Source organism: Miscanthus floridulus, chromosome 2 (genome assembly GCF_019320115.1).
Source record: "Miscanthus floridulus cultivar M001 chromosome 2, ASM1932011v1, whole genome shotgun sequence".
In the NCBI taxonomy this organism is placed as follows: domain Eukaryota; kingdom Viridiplantae; phylum Streptophyta; class Magnoliopsida; order Poales; family Poaceae; genus Miscanthus; species Miscanthus floridulus.
The window spans coordinates 170,637,546-170,661,048 of record NC_089581.1 but is presented as its reverse complement, the minus strand read 5'-3'; the positions used below and the strand labels follow the sequence as shown (position 1 = coordinate 170,661,048).

The 23,503-nt window shown below is 44.2% G+C and overlaps 1 protein-coding gene across 1 annotated transcript; it reads right to left on the bottom strand.

Moving 5' to 3' along the window:
* Positions 1 to 18,745: 18,745 nt before the first annotated feature.
* LOC136540637 (chloroplast protein FOR GROWTH AND FERTILITY 1-like) lies at positions 18,746 to 21,801 on the bottom strand. Its single transcript, XM_066532638.1, has 2 exons — positions 21,325 to 21,801; positions 18,746 to 19,651 (listed from the first exon to the last, which is right to left on the bottom strand). The coding sequence occupies exons 1-2, from the start codon at positions 21,607 to 21,609 to the stop codon at positions 18,842 to 18,844; spliced, it is 1,095 nt and encodes a 364-aa protein (XP_066388735.1). The 5' UTR covers positions 21,610 to 21,801; the 3' UTR covers positions 18,746 to 18,841.
* Positions 21,802 to 23,503: the final 1,702 nt, after the last annotated feature.

The following is a 23,503-nucleotide window of genomic DNA, read 5'->3' as shown; positions in this document are numbered from 1 at the left end:
TCTTTTATCAAAATGAGATAATCAATTTATAAGGGGAGGAATGCATGAGATGAATGAAATGCACAAGTAACATGATGTATGTACGTGCCATACGTTCTCACAAACTTAGGAAATAAATAATTTCTAACGATGAATTCAGTGGCATAACAACGATCTCTCAAATACATAGCTAATACGTTCTACATGATAGCATTGTTATGTACCTGCAGAAGATTCATTTCAGCCTAATTCCCAATGAATGCATAAAAGCAGTAAAATTTTTATGTACACGCTCTACACGAATCCCCAGATACGTGTACCATGGTAGTAACTACCCGAACCATCGTCCTATTGACGGCATCGCCTCCACAGACGGAAGACCCATACATGAGATACTTTTATAAAACATGCGTAGAACTTGTAATTACTCCAGCATCATATAAGCATTCACCCTAGATCGGCGGTGTATCCGATCATGCTCTCACAACTCACACTTACCGAGGCGTAGAGGCAAATGATCCATTCATTACCACTCAACCAAGTGGCACTCATACAATAGCACGCCGTATGAGCGACGAAAGAGAAATATGATGCAAGAACCCCAGTCAGTACTTAATTAAGCCACCTAAAGTCCTTAACTGGGCATAAAGGATATGATCACTGGCACACTTTATAGTTTTAAAATCACATTTTTCAAATGCCTTTTTGTTTTAAATACACTTGTGAACAGTAACACGCTAAACCATGCTCTGATACCAGCTGTGACAGAACCGACCAATTATATAAAATTAAGTAAGAAAATCATCCACCAGAGCAGACGATTGAGCAAACTTAAGCCCGTATAACCCGGTAGTCCGTGAAATCACGAAGGATTTCAAACCAACTCATGTCCCAGCCATGATCATAATAAGTTTAGCGGTCACCATCACATATTACATAAAAGTTCGCAATCTCAGATAGATCAGAGTTTAAACATAGTTATTACAAACCAGTTCGAATAAAAGTAGCGGAAGTCATTTGTTCAAACCACACACACTCACGCGGAGTTTAAATATAGTGCCAGCGAATAATCATCTCCAACAAAAGCATCAGATGAGACGTAAGGAATGACCATGCTCATGGTCCTAAGCATCACCCATCGCAGGACAAAGGCAGTTGATACAGTAGCCGTAATACATCTGCCCATCTGCAACAATTGGGAATAAAACCCTGAGTACGAGAAGGTACTCAGCCAGACTTACCCGACATAACCGAAAATAAATGACACCAAGGATTATGAAGGGCTTTATAGTAGGGTAGCTGACTCATTTGCAAAAAGAAGCATTTTTAGCATTTCAAGAACCTGTCTAAAAGCATTATTGCCAAGTTAATTATTATTAACCTGTCAACTAGGTTTGCACCTATACTAGAGTAAACATGTGATTAAGCAGATAATGATAACCAATGATCATTAAACAACTTGCATACTGTCATATTCACTATAACTGTTCAAGTGTTCCATAACATTTACTACGATGAAGTAACTCAAGTCAAGTGCTCACTATCCAGGAGCGATGGCGATTCGAATCGATTCCTAACCAGCTGATGATTTATTCCTTACACAAACCTCACTCACCCGCTAAAGTGAGATATTGATCACCGAGTCAACTTTCCAGGAATCTCGAGTTTGCCAGGAACCACATGTACCCGGGGGCCGACCGACTGCACTTTGGTCTTATCATCCCGCCCCCGTGTCCTACCACACCTGCTCCGGCACAGTGCGTTGCGGGCAATCTACTCGGCCCGAAAAATCTCCCAGCTTCGTGGTCGGAAGGTACTTTATCCGGCCAGCTAAATGTAAGGTATGCGTTCAACATGACTCGAGGCCCAACAACGGTCGGTCCTTAATCGACACAGACGGAAAGCACTACAGTCCAAAACTCTGCAAGTCTCCGTCCGGTCTCAACTTCATTTAACACTTAGTTATACCATGACTTCATAGTCATCCAAACAGATCCAGGTAACCACCTATAGCTCGCAGGTGACAGGAAATCACCTGACTTCTACCGGTCTAAGCCAGCTAAGCATTGACTCGACTGCGGATACCAGGGTAACAAGGATATAGTATAACAAAGGTAAGCAAGGTAAAATGCAGCAACGGTTGCAAACAACTCCTGAACGTAATGCATCAATTTAAAGTAAAGTATTTAATTAAATAATTGCAAACCAGGAGAAAAATGCTCCGGGGCTTGCCTCTCTCGAAGGAGCTCGGACGGTGATCGGGGCACTCCGGAAGTTCCTCAACGTCCTCCTCGTCGGCTTCTGGCACTTCCTGCTGCTGCACCTCGAGCTGCTCCTCTGGCTCCTCGGGTATGACGACTGGGTTCTTGGTTTGCGATCCTGTATGATGCAATGCGCGTAAGTGATTATGCAAACGGTGCATCGAAGGAGATGAATGCAATGGATATGTTGAAATGCAAGGTAGTCAACATCATCCAAGAAACTATACTATAAGCACATGTCATCTACTGCATTCTCTTCTACTACTAATATGTTAAGTTAACATATCTTATGAAATGCTTCAAGGATACACCAAAGCTTTACTACTTTCTTAATCACACTTAAAGCAACACTTGCTTAAACCCTAATTAATAATAGGTTTGAATAGCAACATATATTTTTGATGCTCCTAAAAATCTGAGAAAATTATAGTAGCATAATACTACCCTAAACAGACTACCATAAAAATTTCATGGCATTTGGATAAGTAAACTATCCTACACAAAAATGACAAGCTATAGCATAAAAATGAGCATGAAATTACTTTGTACTATGAAAAGTGTCAAACAACAGAATTAATATTTTTCCTAGGTTCTTCATAGCATATAATGACTGTCCAAAAATTACCACATACATGTTTTATACAAAGTTTGCTCTCTTAGCAAAAATAACAAAAATCAGCCATTAAAGGCACTTGAACTACACCTAAAAATTTTCCCACAGCACATGCATGAAACATATTTTTCCTAGGAAGTACATGACCTAAGAAGATTAACAAACTTGAAATCATATTTTTCTGCAGACTATAGATTTTTCTACATATTTTTCAAGTTATCAGCAATATCCATGATTAAATAAAATCCTACAGAAAAGTAACCCAAAAATGACATGCAAAAATTTTCCCAAGTAGATCTGATGATAAGGAACCTAGAAAAATTTGTTTCAACAAATTTGGAGCAAGTTTGATCACCCAAATAATTTTCAAACCATTTCAGATTTCAATTAACAAATAATAAATGGAAATTAATTTATTTAAGAAATACTGGGCCGGCCCGTGGGGAACAGCTGGCCCACGGCCACAACCGGCCTGCGTGGCCCATGCGCGAGGGAGGGGAGATGGCCCAACAGGGAGTCAGCCCACGGCCTGGCTCGGCCTGGCCAGCCGAGGCAGGGTGCCTCGCCGGGGCGCACGCTGGCGCGACGGCGCGGCTCGGCCAGCGGCCGGCGGCCATCTCCGGCCACGGCAGCACAAGCAAGCGAGCGCAGGAGGTTCGCGAGGCAATGGCGAAAGCGAGCAGGCAGCTAAGCATGGCTGAGAAGGGAAGGAAGGGGACGCTCCACGGCGGCCGAGCACGGCGGCGCCATGGACGTCGGTGGCGAGGCGCGGGGAAGCTCACCCTGGGCTCGGAAGGCGGCGCAAGCGTGAGCGTGAGCCGAAGGGAGGCGAGGCGGAGTTGTGGGCACGAGCAATCGAGGAATGGCGCGGTGGTGCGGGAGCTTGACGCCGGCGGAGCTGCGGGCGCGGCGAGGGCGAAGCTCGGGCGCTCGGCTCTGGAGGGGGAGAAGAGGAAGCGCGGGCGCGAGTGAGCGAGCGCACGGGCACTGGCAGTTGAAGATGGGCGCGTGGGCGCGATGTCAGGCCGCGGCTGCCGCGCGGCAGGTGACGCCGGCATGCGGTCGCCACGCGGCAGACGTTCTCTGCCGCGGTCGTGGCGTGGCGCGGCGACCAGCAGGGGAACGGCGCGGCGCGCGGGAGAAGGGCCAGCGCGCGGAGCTGGGCTGGGCCAGGGCGATGTGGGCCGGCACGGGAGACGCGCGAGGCGCGCGGCTGGCGGGGACGCGGGCCAGGCCGGCTTCGGTAGACGGGCCAGAAACGAGGCGCAAGGCCCACGAAGGTAAAAACAAGATTTCTCAAATTAATTTGAATTCCTTTTTCATTCAAACGAATTTTTGGACTAAATCAAAGCAGTTTTAAACTTTGGGCCAAAAACAAAAGTTGCTCAAAATTTTATCCTCTACAACTTTGATTTTAAGACCAACGTCCAATTCATTATAGATTTTGAATTATACAATTAAAGTCAATTTTGACTTAAACCCTAATGTTTGGAGAATTATTTTTAAAGCAAAATTTGACAAAAATTCAAATACAAACCATGCTCCAAAAATTGTGATAAACAATTCTAGATGATTTACAATCCTAACCAAACAAGTTCTACTAACCTAGCAAACAAAATCAGGGCAAAACAATTCTTAAACTGGTATATGCAACATTCAGGTTTCACGCACGTTTCAGATGTTTCAAAACAATGTTTCAATTGTTATGCACATGATTAAGCATGTAGGATTTGGATGCTTGATGATGCATGATATGCGTGATTTATAGTGCCTAAATGTAGGCATAACACCGGGGTGTTACAGGTAGGGGCAACGACGCCGGCCACGAGCGGTGTGCAACGGCGGTTGTGCTCCTCCTCCTCCTCACTCACTCCCTCTCCTACCTCTCATCTCCATTTCCTCCTCCCCTTCCTCTCTCTCTACCCTTTCCTCCCGATGCGGCAGCGGGTGGTGCGGGGGCTTGAGCCGATGTGCTGGTGCCTCCATCGCTCCCTTCCCCCACCCTCACGTGCTCTCCCTTTCTCTCACCCAATGACCGTGGCCGCGTCTGCTCCGAGGAAACCCTAGGTGCCAGTCTTCATCTCTTCCTCACTCTCTCCCTCTCCCTCAGGCATGGACCCAGCCCCAGCACAGGTGGCGGGTGGTATGGCCTCCCTCTCCCTATCCCCATGTCATGTGGCACCGACCAGACCCCCGCGGGTGCGGCGCACTAGCACGGCCGACCTCTGGTCATGGGCGCATCTGCGGTGCCGGTGGCCGCTATCCTCTCCCCCGTGCATCTCTCTCTCGAAGTGGGCGCGCATCGTGGGTTGCCCCTGTGCGGGTGGGCCCTACCAACTGGCTCCTGGCATAGGGCAGACGCCCTGCCTGCAGCTCATCCTCATCTCCTCTGTCAACCATAGTGCTCATCCTGCTGTTCGCAAACTGAGGTTCGTCCCTCCATCTCCATCTCCATCTCCATCTGTTGTTTGATCTGCAGCTTTTCTTCTCTCATATCCCAATAGTGGACGACACCCAAGAACTTCACAAATGCAGCAATGAACTCAAGCAGGACAGCAGGCCTTTTCCCCAAAAAGAAAATGTCTATGGATGAACAACATGATGTGCTGCCTTGAAAGCTCCTAATGGTCAGAGTGGGGTGAATAGCCTATTAAAAAATTCTACAACAACTCTAAGATAAGTGATTAGTAAATAAGATGGCGAAGTGAATTTTACACTAGCACTACACTTGTATTGCAAGCTACCTATCCAATTCTAAAATCTATGATCTCCAGTACATCACAACAAGGCTAAGTCACTAATTTACACCTAAGTGAGCAAGCTAGCAAGAGAACTACAATTAAGAGCTACATTAACCTACATAATTAAAGGTACAATATAATACAAGAGAGTGGTAGAGAGATATACCACCGGGGCAAGTGATCAATCAATATATACCAATGAATGCCAAGGAGACAATCAAGACACAATGATTTTTCCTATGAGGTTCACTTGCTTGCCGGCAAGCTAGTCCCCGTTGTGGCAATTCACTCACTTGGAGGTTCACGTGCTAATAGGCATCACATGCCTAACCCGCAACTGAGTGCCGCGCAACCAACATAAGATGAGGATGACACAAGCCACGCGCAATCCACTAAAGTTGCCTTTGGCAATCCACCGAGGAAGGCACAAGAATCCCTCACAATCACAATGATCAGAGCCAGATACAATCATCTTTCTCTGCTCAACGATCCACCAATCACTGGGCCGTCTAGGTGTCGACAAACACCAAGAGTAACAAGAACTCCACCAGCCCAAATCGCCCAACTAGTGTCACAAGATGCTAGAACACTAAGCAATGCACTAGAGGCTCTTCAATCTCACTCAAGATGATGAAATCAAGTGTGCAAGTGAGTGGAGTGGTGTGCTCAGCTCTCAAAGGGTGTATGCAGCCGTTAGAAGTGCCAAGAGAGTGGCCAAGGCTGACCACTAGCTGTATTTATAAGTCCACAAGCAAATAGAGCCGTTACCCCTTTGGAGCAGCTTTCTGTGAGGGCACCAAACATGATGGCGGTGGCATCGCTAGGGGCGGTGCCCCCCCAATGGTCGAATCCAACTGCTAGTTTGACTAACCGTGGTCATCAGATAGGGTGGCGGTGACCACCCAGCCACTGCCCGAGAATACCACCTTTCTGGAAAAAGTGGCGGTGCACCGTCCTAGGGGTGGTGGTGCCCAACTCCAGTTCACCCGCTCTTTGGAATTTTATGGCGGTGGCACCACCCTCCTCGTGGTGGTGATCGGGCGGAGCACCGCCCACAGGATGGCAGTGCACACCGAACACATCGGTGCCCGCGTTTGCTCTGCTGCTGCTTGGCCGAGTCCAGGTGGGCACCACCCTAGCAGTGGCGGTGCCCCCAGGGCAACTTACTGCTCTTGGCTTCCCAGCAGGTCACCGCCACAGGGGTGACGGTGCACCAGACAAGGGGTGGCGGTTCCCCCGTGGCAGCACCCCAAGCCGAGTTTTACCTCCGTTTCTTCACCTTTCTCACCACCTTTGCAAATATGCTAACACTTCAAGTGTTTCACCATCATGTGCAAGTGTGTTAGCATTTTCACAATCATTTTTCAAAGGTTAATCACTTTCTCACCGAATGTGCACTAGGCCTAAAATGCAATGCAAGTATTTAAACACCTAGTGGCACAAGATGATCGACTTGTCCGATAAGAGCTCCCCTCTTAATAGTACGACCATCTATGCTAAATGTGATCATACTCTCTATAGTGTGATCACCATAAGAGCTCCCCTCAACTTGTTTTTCTCTTTCTTCTTTTTCAAGTCCTGGAGCTTGATCACCATCATCACATGTCCACCAACATCACCATGGACTTCATCTTGCTCCACCACTTGGATTGGACTATCCTATCAAGTCACACACTTGGATGAAAGGATTAATCCAAATAGGTTTCATCAATTATCCAAAACCAAACTAGGGCTTTCATGCCTGTAGGTCGTCTCGTCTCCTTATTTGTAGTGTCCTATTTTAGGCTCAACATGGTTTATTTGATTTCATACGTGCTTATACTTATTTGCAGTGTCTCTCATTTTTTGCCAAACATGGTTTATTTGGTGTCTATTTTACAAACTAAAATAATTCTTAAGGTTATGACATGCCAATTTTGTCGTCCCTAGACTTTAGTTGTTCAAAATTACTGAATGTTGATATTGCGTCAATGCTAACATAGCCATGGTTTCTTTTTTTCAGAACTTGCCTGGTAGTTCTCCATTACTTGATAGTTTACTTTTTCTTTCGGTTCCTATCGGGCCCATTAGTATTACTGCAGTGTAATTCTGTTTTCCCCACATGATCTATAGAAGGCGATTTTTCTTCACCACAAAAAAACATGTTATGTTTAGTTGCTAAAGAAAATTTAGAACCTGTTGCTTCTATACACATAGAGGAGGCAAGTACTCTTCCCATACACTACATATCGTCGCTTATTTGTTACCGGTTTCCTTCTAGAATCCAAACCTTACATTTACGTGGTTTTTTCACTGTAGAGACAGATGCAGTTAAGGCTGCTAGTAAAGAGCTAAGAACGAGCTTAGATATATTGATGTGTGTTATGTAGTGTTTGTTCGTCTTCCTCTTACCACATTCTTGCTCTTATGGTTTATGTACTCAGATATATGGTGAGACTAAAGCTAAGACAACTATTGCTCTAATGGTTGGCTGATACCAGATTATGAAGGTAGCCATGGTGTTACTTCATTACATATGAAAATGCTATGAGCATAAATGAACTATTGATATTAATAGTTTCATAGTAACTCGATGTGCTCAAGTGTTCGACTGGTATGCCTCTTGCTCATGCTTCTTTTTGGAAAAATTTGCAATGTTGATGGTGTTAGATTCCTGTCGAGTACCTCAGCTCAGTGCTCTATTTAGGCGCTCCAATATTTGCGCATTCAGTTTTGTTATGCCATTACTGTTCATCTTTTCCTCTACATGTTCAAATGACTGATTTGCAGTCCTTAGTGTTTGCCAAACTGTCCTCTGATCCTTTTCTCCTTATTTATGCCTATAAAAAACAATCTCTTGGGGTGACGTGCTCCAGCTCCCCTACCGCAGTGAACCTTGTGATTCTAGAGGGAGATTGGTTATGATCTAATGTTCTCAACGTTTTCTATTTGTTATTTTTTCCCCTTCTTGAGCCTGTGATGAAAATTCCATATCCATTGCTCAATGATATGTAGCCTGTTCATTTCGGCTGGATTAGCTTATAAGCCATGACTGAAAGTACTGCTGGCTGGTTTGATGTGAGAGAAAAATATTGTTCGTTGGTTGATAAGCCAATGCTTATAAGCTAAATACAGACTGCCGAACAGACTGATGATCTGATGTCCATTCGCTTATGAGGTACTAGGCATGACTGCTACTTCTATCATGTAGTTTCTGAGGGTAAGCCAGTTGTCGGCGTGCCTTGAAGCTCCAAGTTGATGAACAAATGATGATTGCTATACTTCTGAGGCCTCCAAAAAACCTGTCTTCGTTCAAAAAAGATTCTTAGCTTCTTCATTGCTACTGCCGTTGTTACTTTACAGGTTTATTGTGACGATGCGATCCCCCTTGAAAGATTCATCGCGACAAATATGATGTTGCCAAAGGGCTTCAGGAGCTTATCACCCTTTAAGGAGTGACTTCGCAACTTCTTTGCCTATGTTTTGATTCATGTCTATTGTGCTGCTACAGCCATCTTCTCATCAGTATATACATAGGGGCTGAATGACTGCTTCATTTTTTGTAACTCATGTGTAGTGTTTCATTGCTTTACTGTTCTAGTTCAGAGCAGCAGCAGCAGCCCATTATCAGTTCACAATAACTTCCAATGCTCAACTAAAATAGATAATGTTTAGGTTTCAAACTAAATTGTTTCACAACAAGTAGGTGATGCATTTTCAGTTGTTCAGTTTCAAACTTACAGCAGGAGTCAGGTATAGCAGCATGCTGATGTTTTGATCAGAGGAATTGTGGCATTATTTTTTCTCATCCATTTGGGTACACGTTCCTCTGCCTGCAGTGGATGTCGTGTCCTTGACGGAACCCCACTGAAATGGACGGCTGCCTCCGCAGCTTGCGCCGCTTGCAGAGTCCACCAACGTGTTGATTACCGCCCTTCCCTCTCTAAGTGGATAGATGTTTCTACTGTCAGCTGCCATGGCCATGCTTCCACTGAATTGCTATTGTTCTCTCTCTTTCTCTCCTAATCTTCGCTCTTCCAAGGCGCCTTTACCTTTCAATGATTCTCCTTCTGCATCTGTTCACCTGAAATGGCATGTTTTCCTTCCCTTCTACCTCTTTGGCTCTATTGATCCATGGAGAAAACTTAGATATCTTAGCACAACTGCTCTTATGTCCTGCTTAGCTGTACTTTGGGTTTCTAGCAGATTCGATTAAAGTGTTTTTCTGATGCTCCATTAAGCACTGTCAGGATCAGGTGCAAATGATCATAATACTATAATTACACAGACTATGATGAAGGTGGCAGTGCATATTACTTGGAAATATATGCTGAAACCTTTTTTTTTCTCATGTGCCATGAAGCATCATCAAGGCCAGCTGTGAATAATGAAAATTTTGGAATTATATGGCCTGTGATGAAGGTGGCAGTGCATATAACTTGAAAATATACGCTGATGATCTTAGGATGTATAGAGCATGTTCAGAGGCCCATATGAATGGAAAAAACTATTTTCTTCAGATATGAACTATTCCCAAATCATATTTTTTGGTTCGCATCTATTAATTTTTGTACATGCCGTCTGGTTGCTATTTTTGGACCATATATATACATACTTATATGCTCTCGTTATATTCATACAAAAGATCAGATGATGTGCTTTTGTCCACTTCTGAGGCTACCTCTTTTTTATCCTACATCTATCGAATGCAATTTCCTTCAAGGCTTCCACTACAGCTCCCACCTCCTAACTATATATTTTTTTGTATGTGTTGTCTGCTCGGAATTTTGCAGAGGATTTTCTGAGGCACACTCTTATCTTTTTTTTAACAGAATAGTTTATATTGTCCTCACTCCTAATCCCTAATGGAATAGAAGGACATCGTCCTATGCTTATTTCTACTTTCCCAGACTTATATGATTTATGAATTATTTAGATGACACCTTTCAGCTTCGTGATTGTTCATGGTTTGATGCTTTATATAGCCTACCTATATTTTTTTGCCAAATGCAATACACTCTGATGGCTTATAGAATGAAATAAGCCCCCTGACCTCTGGTAAGTACCTGCTAAATGTGCTTTGTTGTGCTGTTTAACTGAGATAGATATACATAGGACATTCTTTATTGCTATTAGAGGATATCGTTTTGAGTGATGTCCAAGAAGATTAGGTTCCTAATATTTTTTTCTCTATTCTTTTTAGCTCTTATGAGGTTTTTGGGCTAAGGGGACATCCTCCCATCTGCTGATGCCTGATAGATTCACTACAAAGGTAAAAATAGACTTCAGTTACAAAATCACCTATGTTGATGATTGGTGCTGTCATATTAGTTAGTACAAATTACTCCCATTTATTTCTGAGGCTACCTCTTCCTTCCCTTCTTTTACAAATTATTTTTTAGTTGCCCTAGCTCTTAGTTCATAATGAAACACACATAACATCCTCTCATGTTTCTTTCTGCTTCCCACATATATACATGAATTATTCATTGTTCAGATAACAACCTTAAAGTTGCTAATAATTTACAAAAGGAAAATCCTTTCAAGTTTTTTCTACTTCCCACATATATTTATGTGATTCATTAATGATTGAGACAACAACTTTTAGTTTCCTATTGTTCATCAGCCTGTTCGTTTTGGCTGGATTGGCTTGTAAGCCATGGCTGAAAGTACTGCTGACTGGTTTGGTGTGAGAGAAAAATATTGTTCGTTGGCTGATAAACTAAGGTATATAAGCCAAGGCTTATAAGCCGGATACGAGCTGCCGAATAGGCTACATAGTGTAATGCTTTATGTAGCCACTCAACTGATATGTGCGCACTAATTTTGCTTTTTTCAGGTGCAGAACAAAACAGGAGCCCAAAAAACTGACACAGACATAGTCCATAGCAGCAGTCCAAGTGAAACCCCTACCTCACCATTAGAGAACCCAGCAAAAAAGTAAGTACACACACGCAACCTAGCTACGTATTATTCATAAACCTCAATCTCTCTATATCACAATCCCTCTATATGTTCCAAATGATGCAGGCCAAAGGTTGGAGGTTCTAGGCTTGAAACAAGGAGTGGCAACCGCAAAATTTAGTAACAACATAGCTACAATCTGATCAGGTCAATACATACATACATGTGCCACCACAACTACGCTCTGTGGCTATACCTTTTATTACGAAAATATTATTTCACCTGCCCTATAGTTATATTTTAGGTTGCCATAATTCTGACCCCAATACATATTTAACACATCGCGTGCATAAATATTGTAGTTTCTTTTTAAAAAAGTACCCCCACCTGCCATATATTTTACTGCTAAGCCCTGACCATCTACTTCTTCTTTTGTACACAACGCAAACCTGTTGCACACAGTATCTACATCGTCATTTTGCGAGACGTGGAGGATGCACATCCATATCTCCGATCTCATAACCGTTCCTTATATTTTGCGCGTTCTATTGCATCCAAAACTATCCTGTTGAACAAACGGTTCCTTACAGACTAAAGCTTTGTAAATTACCGTAGCTACCACCACACTTCCCATCAACCAGCGACTAAGCTTTGTAAATTACCGTAGCTGCCACCACACTTCCCATCAACCAGCCCATTCACTGGTTGGTTTCTAGACTGATAAGTCCGGCTGATGTTAATTTATCGTGAGAGGAAAATACTATTGGCTGACTGATAAGTTCTGGCTGAAACCAACAAACGAACAAGCTGAACATGTATAATTAGATTACCTACCACCAGATGTTGCTACACCACCTTTTAACTATCATGTTATGTAAAATCAGGATCGTTCTGTACGCCTGTACGGCTGTACCTATCAACCCCATCTGTAATGTTAGAACCATACTCTATCATGCTAACAATCTGTCCAACTTACGGTGCTCCATTTACAGTGCATACCGGACTCTGTAACTGCTTCATCCCAGTTCAGCTTCCAGACTTATATCTGCACGTGCCCGCGATGGCGCGCGCGCTTCACTAGTGCAGTTAGAAGGGTGGTGGCGGTGCGGCGCGCACGTTGCTCTTTTTCTTAAGCCTGGACTCCTAATGTATAAGTTATAGTATCTGTACTTAACACAACATATTCATACCATCACACGCATGCACATCCATAGAAGCTACAACCTATACTCCTTAAGCGTCATTCTGAAAATCACCGAAGCCACACGAGTCTTATAGAGGACGGGCATGTCGTAGTCCATTGTAGCGCCACGCGAGTGTCCAAAACTTATAAGATTATTTTTTTTAAAATAAATCACACGGTTAGAAATCACTGAGCCGAGCGGGGCTCGAACCAGGACCGGTGGCTTTCACACCAATCACCGAAGCCACACGAGCCTCGTAAAGAACGGACACGTCGTAGTCCATTGTAGCGCCACACAAGTGTCCAAGACTTATAAAATTATTTTTAAAAAATAAATCCCACAGCTAGAAATCACTGAGCCGAGCCACCGGCAATGGGAGAGCTCACCATCCGAGCTGAGGCTCGGTCCACGCACGTTGCTCCTTGACCGTGGTTTAGACGTGGCGTACGGTTCTACCACGACGGGTGTTGAGGTGACCCAGTCCACGGGAACAAATGTATTGGTTCCGGCAGTAAATTCCGGGCCACCGAGCCTACTATAGATTTTTATTGGGTCCTTTGAAGATCACGGAAATCGATATATTTACTAAACTGCAGTAGTCTATTTGAATTGGTAAAATAGGTAATCACAAATGCACAGTACTTTGCCTTTTCATTAAGTTCTTGACAATTGGTATCTCTTCATCTATACAGGGATACATTTTCCCTTAATTGTGGTTTATGGTTTAGTTACTGCACTTTCTATACAAGACAATAGAAAGGACTTGCTCCCAGGATTGGACGACCTGTATATTTGATAAATTAATATTGGTTAATGCATTTGCTATTTAGGCTGTAGTTTAGTAAACACAATGGGGTTTTGTTATATATGTACAGTCAGTGTTAGAGTCAATCTCATTTCAAGTAGTTCGAGCATGTTTATGTTGTGTTTTAATTAGCCATTTTGTTGAAGTAGAGTTTTCAGTGTTCTCAAAGCAATGTTACCATATTTTTCAATGTTCTCAAAGCAATGTCGCCACCACATGACTGATCTGTTTGATTGGAGATTTAGTTAACCTCTTATGCTGTTCTGTGTTGTTCCGTTTCAATATGAGACGTGTTGTAGCATTTGGTAGCCTATTTTTAAGATGAAATGTGTGCGGCTTGAAACAATGTGCTCGATTTGTAACTGATGAATGTATTATGTGCTGCCATCATGAACCCGTTGCAAAAGAGGTTACAACCCAAGTAGCGTTGGTAGTTTGGAGAAGGATGCGTAGATCTTTCTTCTTTTTTTCCTAAACATTTTAGTTGTAAAGAGTTATACTACCGGTTAAAGTTTCTTTCTTTTCTTCCTACGGAGAATTTTAGGAGTTATGACGCCCACAAGCAATGAGTGATTCACGATAAAAACAAAGCACTGCCAGTCATGGTTCAAAGTTCTCTGAATTGTCCAAAATGCAGATCACATTATGACGTCTATGGTCTATATTATTATTGTTTTTTTATTTTTACTTCAATGAATTCTTTGACCTTCTTGGTATTTGATGATTTTGAGTCGGTATTACAGTCTCTCTGAAATCATTGTTTTATTGCAGATTCTTCATCACCAGCAAGATAATTGATCTTACAATAGTTGGTCTTAATTATACAGAAGTTCACTCAAGTCTACAAGGTCAGAAACTTTTTTTTTCAACACGAGGTCGAACACCATTTTCATTTATAGAGAAACGGAAATACATACAAGGTCAGCAACTAAATTATCAATCTTAGAAGTGCAGGCTTGGCTCTAGCATTTTTTCTTTATATATAAACTTTGTACCAAGAAAGAAAAAATAACTTCTCACGTCATGTGAATCCACCTGCTGCAAGTTGTGATCCCTTCCTAATGATTAAAGCACCCACCTTTTTTGTTACTTGTGCAGTTGTGCTTCTTAGTTCAAAGTGCAGGCTTGGCTCTAGCATTTTTTTCTTTATATATAAGCCTTGTATCAAGAAAGAAAACATAACTTCTCATGTCATGTGAAATCACCTGCTGCAAGTTGCGACCCCTTCCTGATGATTAACGCACCCACATTTCTGTTACTTGTGCAGTTGTGCTTCTTAGTTCAAAGTTCTCTGGATTTTCAATCTTGTGAAAATTTTATTGAGCACTCAAATAGGCTCGAAGTGCAATATACATTACTATACATGCATATGAGTTTATATTATTTGTGCCACTCTAACATCCAAGTCTTTTAGGCAACATCAGTAACTAAGTCCGTTAGAGTGTAACAAAGAGCCACTTAATAACAAGCGAGTATACTCCCTAACACCCCTTTCTTCCATGGACCATTTGGATCATAACAGCACAAGCGGAGGTAACCATTGATATTGATACATATATACAATACGAATGCTTTGCGATGAACAAGACATTGCATTAATTTTTCATGTACATATTTTTGAAATAGGTGATCCAAGTGCATCTAATGCACATGCTAAAATTGATGAAGCTAGGCAACGTAAAAGGGAAGTGGAAAGGCGTAACGAGATGCAATGACTCAAGAAGAGAGGGATGAAAAAAAAGAAATGACGACAAGCATATCATCTTAGAAAATAAAAAACTACACTCGCTGGTGGTTTGAGAGATGAAACCACGGCCAAGCTCGAACCAACTTATGCATTATCCATTTTTTATATGTGTTGTAGCAGATGGAGTTGAACTGGACAAGGAAAAGAAAAAACATAGTAGGCATTGAAAATAATGACTGGCTGCATAGGGATGATTAATACCAATCCATGTAGAGGAATGAACATGCCCTAGGTATTGTGTTGATTTTATGATGATAATAAGTAATTATATAGTTGTTTCATGGACCCTGTTAGCCTCTGGTTCCGCCTCTGACTGTGAACCAGTTAGGGGGGCACGTGCCCCTGCTAGCCCCTAGTTCCGCCAGGACCATGAACTAATAGCTTCTCTCTAAGATCCGAGGCCTCCCATGCCTTGCCGTCATTGTCACTACAGAGAGCCATGCATGTCAAGATACAAAATTCCCTGTGAACCAATTGTTCTGCCACCATGGACCGTCCCGTGAACCGTTGTCACTAGCAGTGGTTGCTTTTTACGGAGTAATATATTGCATTAGGCCCACTAGCCAGCCCGGAGTTTTGTGCATGCTTTTCTTTCCACCAGTGGTTTCTCATGAGTCATGATCCCGAAAGCGCAAGAGGGTTTTCACTAGGACCACTACTAAACATAACAACATTTTTCAGTGGACCAAGAAGCGCAAGAGGGTTTTCACTAGGACCACTACTAACCATAACAACGGTTTTCACTAGGACCACTACTAACCACAACAACTTTTATTCATGTTAACCAATGGTTCTTCACAACTTTTATTCATGTTAACCAATGGTTCTTCCGCCATGGACCATGAACCGTCGTCATTGCAGAGAGCCCCGTGAACTCCCTATGAACACACGTATGCAAACTCTACCCCTATGAGCACATTCGAAGGACCGAGCCGGCAGATTGAAATTTACGAAGTCACCACAGGCGTCTCGCTGTCGACGGGGATGTCGCCTACCACCACTGAGCGCCGTTAAATCCTAGAATAAATCTAGAAAATACGAGCACCCGTGACAAGTCAAGAAATTGAGTCCGGTAGATAGTTGCACCACAAGGAACCCTAACCAACTGATCTATGATCAGTTCGCATAAGGATTAAAATATTTGGCTTGGCTTTACTTTGCACCACAATTTAATTTCGATGTGCAAGGGAGCACTACAAATGTACAAGTTACTTCGTCCGTCTCTGAATAAATAAACTTTTATTCAATTTTTTATATATTTTACTAAATATATTAGAAAAAAGTACAAATATTTGTAACATCAAATGAACATATTATGAAAAAATAGTTTATGCTATATCTAATTATACTAATTTAGTAATATAAATCATTTGGCGCTCTTTCTTTCTTCCATTTTGATCCCAAAAACATTTTATTTTTCTTTCTTTAAGATGAAAATTCTAATATTTTTTTACTCAATGCAACGTGGCCAGTCAAGTGTGCGTGCCATTGAGCACACTCGCTGTGTGGCCAGTCAAGTGTGCGTGCCATTGAGCACACTCGCTGTGTGGCCAGTCAAGTGTTCTCCAGCCGACGCCTAGAATAGAATGACCCTACTGGAGCAGCGTCCTCAAGCCCAGCGGGCAGCCTAGAATGGGTGGCTGGGCTTTTGTTTTTTTGGCGTGAGAGCCCGTGGCCCGTGGGGTAGTCCGTGGCTGCGGTGCCGGGGAGGAGGGAGTGGGCTGGGCCGTTCCAAAGTTCGAACGTTTGACATTGTCTCCCTGGCTGTTTCCTGTTGCCGTTTTTTTTTATTTTTTTGGAAAGGCGGTGTTGCTCCCGCTGCAGGTCCCGTTTGCTTAGAGGAATTTTAGAGTAATATGTAGGAATCTAAATGAATCTAGAGGAATTTATGAGAAAAAACATTGTTCCAGATGAAAAAAAGAAGCGAATTAAATCGAGTTTAAGGGCACGCGAACGAAACCGTAATCCATGACGTTGTCGCCCTCCCGGGCCCGGCCTCCCCCGCCCGCCGTTTGACGGTTTGAGACTTGAGAGCGTCCGGTTTGTGTGAAGCTGACTGCAAACAGAAACAGGCACGCGATCAGAGCAGTAGCCATCACGCTCGCCCTGTGACTCTGAGCCACTACGTCGTGATGAGGTCGCACGTACGCTCGCACTGAGGCCCGAGGTACACGAACGCACTAGCCATGCAAATGCACCCGAGTTGGTGGGACCGTGGCCCGTGGGAGTGGAGGGACCGACCTAAACATGAAACATCCATCCCATCCCAGGACGTGCCAAGGGCCATGCCATGCCATGAGATGCGTGTGTTGCGGACGGGCAGCTGGGCGGCTGGCACCACTCAAGGGCACCGGAGTAGGAAGGTGGGGCCCACGGAAACAGTGGCGACGCATGTTCACCAGACCACCGCCTTTGGCTCATGCAAGTGCGCTGGTGGCCTGGTGCAGTGCAGCCTGCTGGGTGGGTGGTACTGGTACCCGCGGCGCACGCCACGTCCATTTCGTCCCCGGACAGACTTGCCTGTGCAGCTGCAGGGGCCTTTTTTGAACAAAAATATACTACTATAATAAATAAATAAATAAATAAATAAATAAATCAGCCCTCCTAATCCTCCTTGCCAGGAGAGTACTACTACTCCTACTAATACTACCGGCAGTGAGTGACTCGTAAGCTAACTTTAAGCATTGTTTTCATATTTTTAATAGAAGTGAAAGAAAAGCTAACTCCAGATAAGAACTAGTCTCATACACATATTCTTAAAAACATGTGAGGTCCAGTTTAGTTTCCTCCCAAAATGATAAATTTTTTAAGATTCTCCGTCACATCGAATCTTGACGCATGCATGAAGTATTAAATATAAATAAAAATAAAACTAATTACATAGTTTAGACGAATATTCTACGAGACGGAATACATTTTAAGGCCTAATTAGATTATGATTGGACATTAATGTCAAATAAACAACGAAACTGCTACAGTATCATTTTGCCAAAACCGGCGACCCAGGGCGCGTGTGTTTTCTCCGCATCTCGCGAATCTTCTGTACTTTTTTTACTAGGATTGCTAGCTACGACTGCATCTGCGGCTGAAGCAGATGCTACAGAACTATAGGGCTTACCAAACAGTTATGATGTGTTTGGTCCGTGATGTCATCCCATGCTTCATGAGTGATGCATCGTAAGTTCATTCTATAAATTTTGATGAAATCAACTCATTCCTCATGCATATACTAATTATAAGCCTGTGAGGAATAATGTGGTGATAGATCAACTCATTCCATTCCACAAACCAAGAACCAAATAAAAAAGCGAGAAGTAAGAAGAAACTCATTCCATTCCACGAAAGTGAGAAATGAGAAGATGGATCACATCATTCCTCAGACCAAACACACAGCAGTCCGTCAGCTCCTCATATGCAGTAACACCGCACAGTGATACTCTTCTACAGGGGGAAAAAAACAGATGATACAGAGCAGAAAATCAGTGTGAAGTGAGCCGGTGCCAGGTCATGTTGTAGCAGTATACATGTAGTCTCACAAACAATAACCATCTATTATCAAACTAATTGCCAACAATGCTCTGACAGAAAAACAATACCGCCGAGTAAACACACGTAGTAGCTAACATCATCAGTACAGGCTGAACCCAAAGAACTGCCCAACCAGAAGAGCTAGACCCATGCCTATAGCTACAAGCGAAGCAGCCCAGGTCAGTTTCTCTGTTATCCTGGGAACCTTCTCTTTCAGGGCCTCGCTACAAGAACCTACAAAAGCAGTGTAACTCCCCATCGAAAACACGGTGCCGACCAGGAACATGCCAAGGAAGGCTGCGCCAGCAAAGCGCGACGGAAGAGCCAATGCCGGCAGGACCATCAGCAGCGCATCCGGTTGGAGACCATGGACGACTCCAGTGACGAATGTCGCAAAACTGACTTTCTTCTTCTGGGGAGTTGAAGGGGACTGCAAAGACTCATTGCTGCTCATGCTGGCATCGACGCCCTCCAACACTAGTGAGGACTCTTGAGCCTCTGAAGCTTCCCGAACACCCATGGCTCCTATGATCAGAAGGGTCAGGCCTACAACTCTTGTTCCCCATGCACGGAAAACCTCAATGTGCAATCGATCCTTGAGTAACAAGAAGAGCAGGCCAAAAATGACCTGCCCTGCATCATGACCACAGCCCCAAAGGGCACCAACCAGTCCACTTTCAAGTCTGGATCTCCCAATTGACAGCGGTGCCAAGGCAACTAGATGGTCTGGCCCAGACAAGGTATGTAAGCACCCAGCTAAAAAACCAGCCCAGCCACTACTTAGTATCTCCGTCGTGAGGACTCTTCCACCACTTTTGGCAACTGGTTGCATCGATGCATAGGCAGGAAGGCTAGAGTGCAGGGAGCTAGTAACAAGTGTCAACAATAGGATAAGGGCAGCAGTGGAAGCCTGTAATACAGAAAATTTAACACATCAGAACAGGATGGAAAGAAAGATCAGCAAGAAATTTCAAAACTAATGACCAATGGTATTAGCTGGTAGATGACAAGATCCTATAGCGTGAGCAGAGCATAGTAAACCACAAATCAAGCAAAACATACCAACTTGTGACGGAAATAATTTAATCAGATTTAACCTCATAGTATACAACTTGATAAAAACATACAATGATACCTATCATGTGCGATGTTCTTATAAAATATGAACCTGTGACTAGCATCAGTTACTATCCTTGGTACTCTTTATAAATGGATGTGTTACACTTGCATACTCAAATTGCTCTCCAATTTCATACACAAGTTATTACGAGCATATATGTTTCTGTGCATTGAGCTTTTCAAAGGAAAAATCAGTTCCCAATGCACCTATCAAGAGGTCCTCAGCACCAAAGCACTAAAACACATGTCAGTACCAGAATTTATCATCAGTTAAAAAATTTCCATCCAAACGATTTTAAATCACGAAGACAATATCCAGAGTAGGCAAATGATACATGTGAATAAGAGAGCTAACATGATTATCGCTGATCAAGACATATCGAGTCTCTACACACATTAAAATTGAAATCACCTTGGGTAAAAGAAAGCATCCTATTATTTGAAACAGGAAATGGTGTGATAAACCAATTGAACAGCAAAGGCATTCAATTATCACACTTTATCATTCATTTAGGAGAAGAACACTGACTATGCAGCTTGTTTCGAACATTAAACATATATGTGAACAATTCAGGCACGCTCCTTAGGAAATATCAACAAAGTATAATAATGAACAAAAGCAATTCACCCAACAGAACACAGAAAGCAAGCTCAGCACCTTATCGAGATGCAATGACATAAACATTCAACACCAAAATACACCATCTCAACTAAAAACTGCACGGTTTCACACCACATTTGAATTTGAACTCACTGAATTACAGGACCAATACTCCTATGACCACAAGCACTTGGGAGTCCTTGCAAGGTATCTGGTCTTGATTTGTCAGCAAACCATACAACAAACTTTGTCCAGACTTATCAGAACAAACTCAGAGGTGCCAGTTCCATAAAGTGTTATAATTTCCAAATGAAACAGTACTGCATTGAAGCACAGCACTACTGTCAATTCAAAGCTTAGGTCTAATTGGTGTCTAACTTCAGATGTATTCCTAGAACAATGTGAAGTTACATTTTATTTCAATAATATCGTGTGCATTTAGCGTTGCTTGCATCTGATGAGTGATGAGCATAGAGCAGTAGAGTACAAGGCGTGTGAATGAAGAACAGGTCTTGCATGTCATTCCATCATCTTATCTAATAAAATTAAGCTATCTCCTTACATTAGCAGTTACAGCAGCCGAATTACATTATTATGGTAAGATTTGGTCTTGCACCAAGCAAACCACTCTCATTACGGGCCCCTAAAGTATGCTAGAATATTTTCGTATTCCTATTCAGACGCTCCCTGTCCCTGAACCCGAAAAGTAGCATGCCAGACATGAATTGCTTACACAGCACACTCAATCACGCCAACCTCCAGCAGACCAGCACTATCGTATCTTGGCAGTATCCTATATATAGTTTATAAACCTAAATATTGCAATCTTAGAGGTAGAGACAAAGGGGGAAAAATCCTAACACCTTTGGGAGCAGACTCCCGAGCAGCTTCCACGGACTGCCGACGGCAACCGGCGGCGTCGGCGGCGGCGGGTCGCTCCGCGCCTCCTCCGGTGCGGCGGAGAGAGCCTCGTGGCGCAGCGGCGACGCCAGCGCGATCGCGCCGGGCCGCGTGGGGTGGCAGCGCAGCTGGGGCCATGCCGCGGCGGCGGGGAGGCGCCGGGAGGGGAGGAAAAGGGGTCCCCGGATCCGGGTCTGGGAAGGGGATGGGGACGGGGAGGAGGTGGGCGTGGAGATGAGCCGCTCCATGGGAGACGACGGACGAGAAGATTAGAGATGGAGGGAGAGAGGAGCAGGGAGACCGAGGAGGATGGAATGGAATGGATTGCAAGTGCAGCAGCTCCTCTCTGTTGGACTCGGCGAGGATGCGGTGGCGGCTCGGGAACGGGAACTCCTCGCAATCGCAACAACGGGGGCAGTCCACCCCCGCCCGGACGGGGTTCGTTGGATAGATGGGTTTCACGCGGCACGGCACGGCACGGCGACTGCGCCGTACGGGCTTGTTTGCTTGGGAATCTTGCCTGGCCCAGGCACCTCACCCAGGCGTCGATTTCCGACGCCTGGGGCGGAATCGACCTACCTGGACGGTGCCTCTAAGCCAGGTCTTCATCCAAACATGCCAAGCCAGGCAAAAACGCCAGGCGTCCAATTTCTTGTGCCTGTGGCCAGGATGCGTTGCCTGGCAGGCAGCCAGGGGCCAGGGCGTCATCCAAACAGGCCCTGAGTGCGGTGGTTTGGATTGGAGGACTGGTGGGCTGCGTCGTGTTCTTCTTCTCCCCTACGGTCGTGATGGGTTGCAGCGGCGAAGCTACACGTATACGACCCCGTTCGGCTTGATGAATCTTAGCTGAAACTGGCTGAAAAACATTGTTCTGACTGAGTTGTTGTGAGAGAAAAAGCACTGTTTCGGCTGAAAAAACATTGTGTCGTGGATGCGGATGCACCCACAGAAATTTTGAATATTAGTGGATATGGTTAAGTTTTCACCATGGTGATGACTCAAATCTACGCATCTATATGACAGTCGCACCCCTCTCGAATTTGCTCTAGCTTCGCCACTGATTGGTTGCCCGAACCGAGCCGTTATATGGCCCATCCCGCACCCTTTGGTGCATTCGCCTGTGTTTGGTTGCTCTACTCGCACCTTTCTCCTACTTCCTCTCGTGCAGATTTTCTTCTCCATCCCGGACGGCGCCGTCTTCTCGATCCCCACTTCCCTCTCGGTGCAGGCTCGCTCAGTACTCGGCGGGAACCTTTTGCGGAGAGCGCGGAAGATGAGGTCGTCCTGGCGATAAAGCGTGCGCGTGGGTCGCGGCTAGGGTTACCGTCCTCACTCTCCGCCTCTCCTTCCGCCATAGCTCTGGTGCGAACTCCCCTCTAACTCCCCCTCGACCTCGGTAGCCCTACCGAGGCGACCACCGTCGGCGGATTTCTCTCGGTTCTCCGACGCTTCGACGGTATATGCCACCTGCGCTCTTCCCCTACTCCTTCAGTGTCGATTTTATTGATTTGCCTGTGGATTTTGCTTGCAATGCCAAGAAATTAGGGTTCTTGGTTTGACATCCTCATATATGTGCGATGCTATACCTGATTTACCTATTTCTAGCTCAGATCTGTACATGATGCTTCGTATTTGGTGTATACCCCATGTTTTGTGTAGATCTTGTACATGCTGATGCCTATTTTATTATACACACTGAGCAAAGTGCCTAGAGGTCAATGATGTTGATTGTGTAATAGTATATGTTGGAGAAGCACCCTTTGGTGTGGTAGCTGCATTTTTCATAGTTCATTTTGTCTGACTTTTTCTTGCTAAGCAGTACACACCCATGTTGCATGCTCCCTTTCTAATGTTGTTCTCCATCCTGTTTTTAGACATGGCCTTTGAAGCTAGGCGCAGAGCTGTCGCTGCTGTGGTTGTTGCAGTGGTTGCTTGGTTTTTCATGTGGTTTAGGAGGAGAGTTGAAGATTCACGCTCAGTCGCCTATGGTCCCATGGCTGAGAGGGACAAACAGAGGATGAATGACCATAGATACATCTATGAATCTGATGATGTACATTGTATCAACCTTCTTAGAATGAAGAGGCCCCCTTTTTCAACTTTATGACCTTTTTCGTAATAGAGAGCTTGTCACTGACAGCA

Excerpts from the sequence above, each read along its gene's own strand:
- LOC136540637 (XM_066532638.1), bottom strand. The coding sequence starts at position 21,609 with ATGGAGCGGCTCATCTCCACGCCCACCTCCTCCCCGTCCCCATCCCCT. Across the intron at positions 19,652-21,324 it reads TCGGGAGTCTGCTCCCAAAG|GCTTCCACTGCTGCCCTTAT; the intron begins GTGTTAGGATTT and ends TCTGTATTACAG.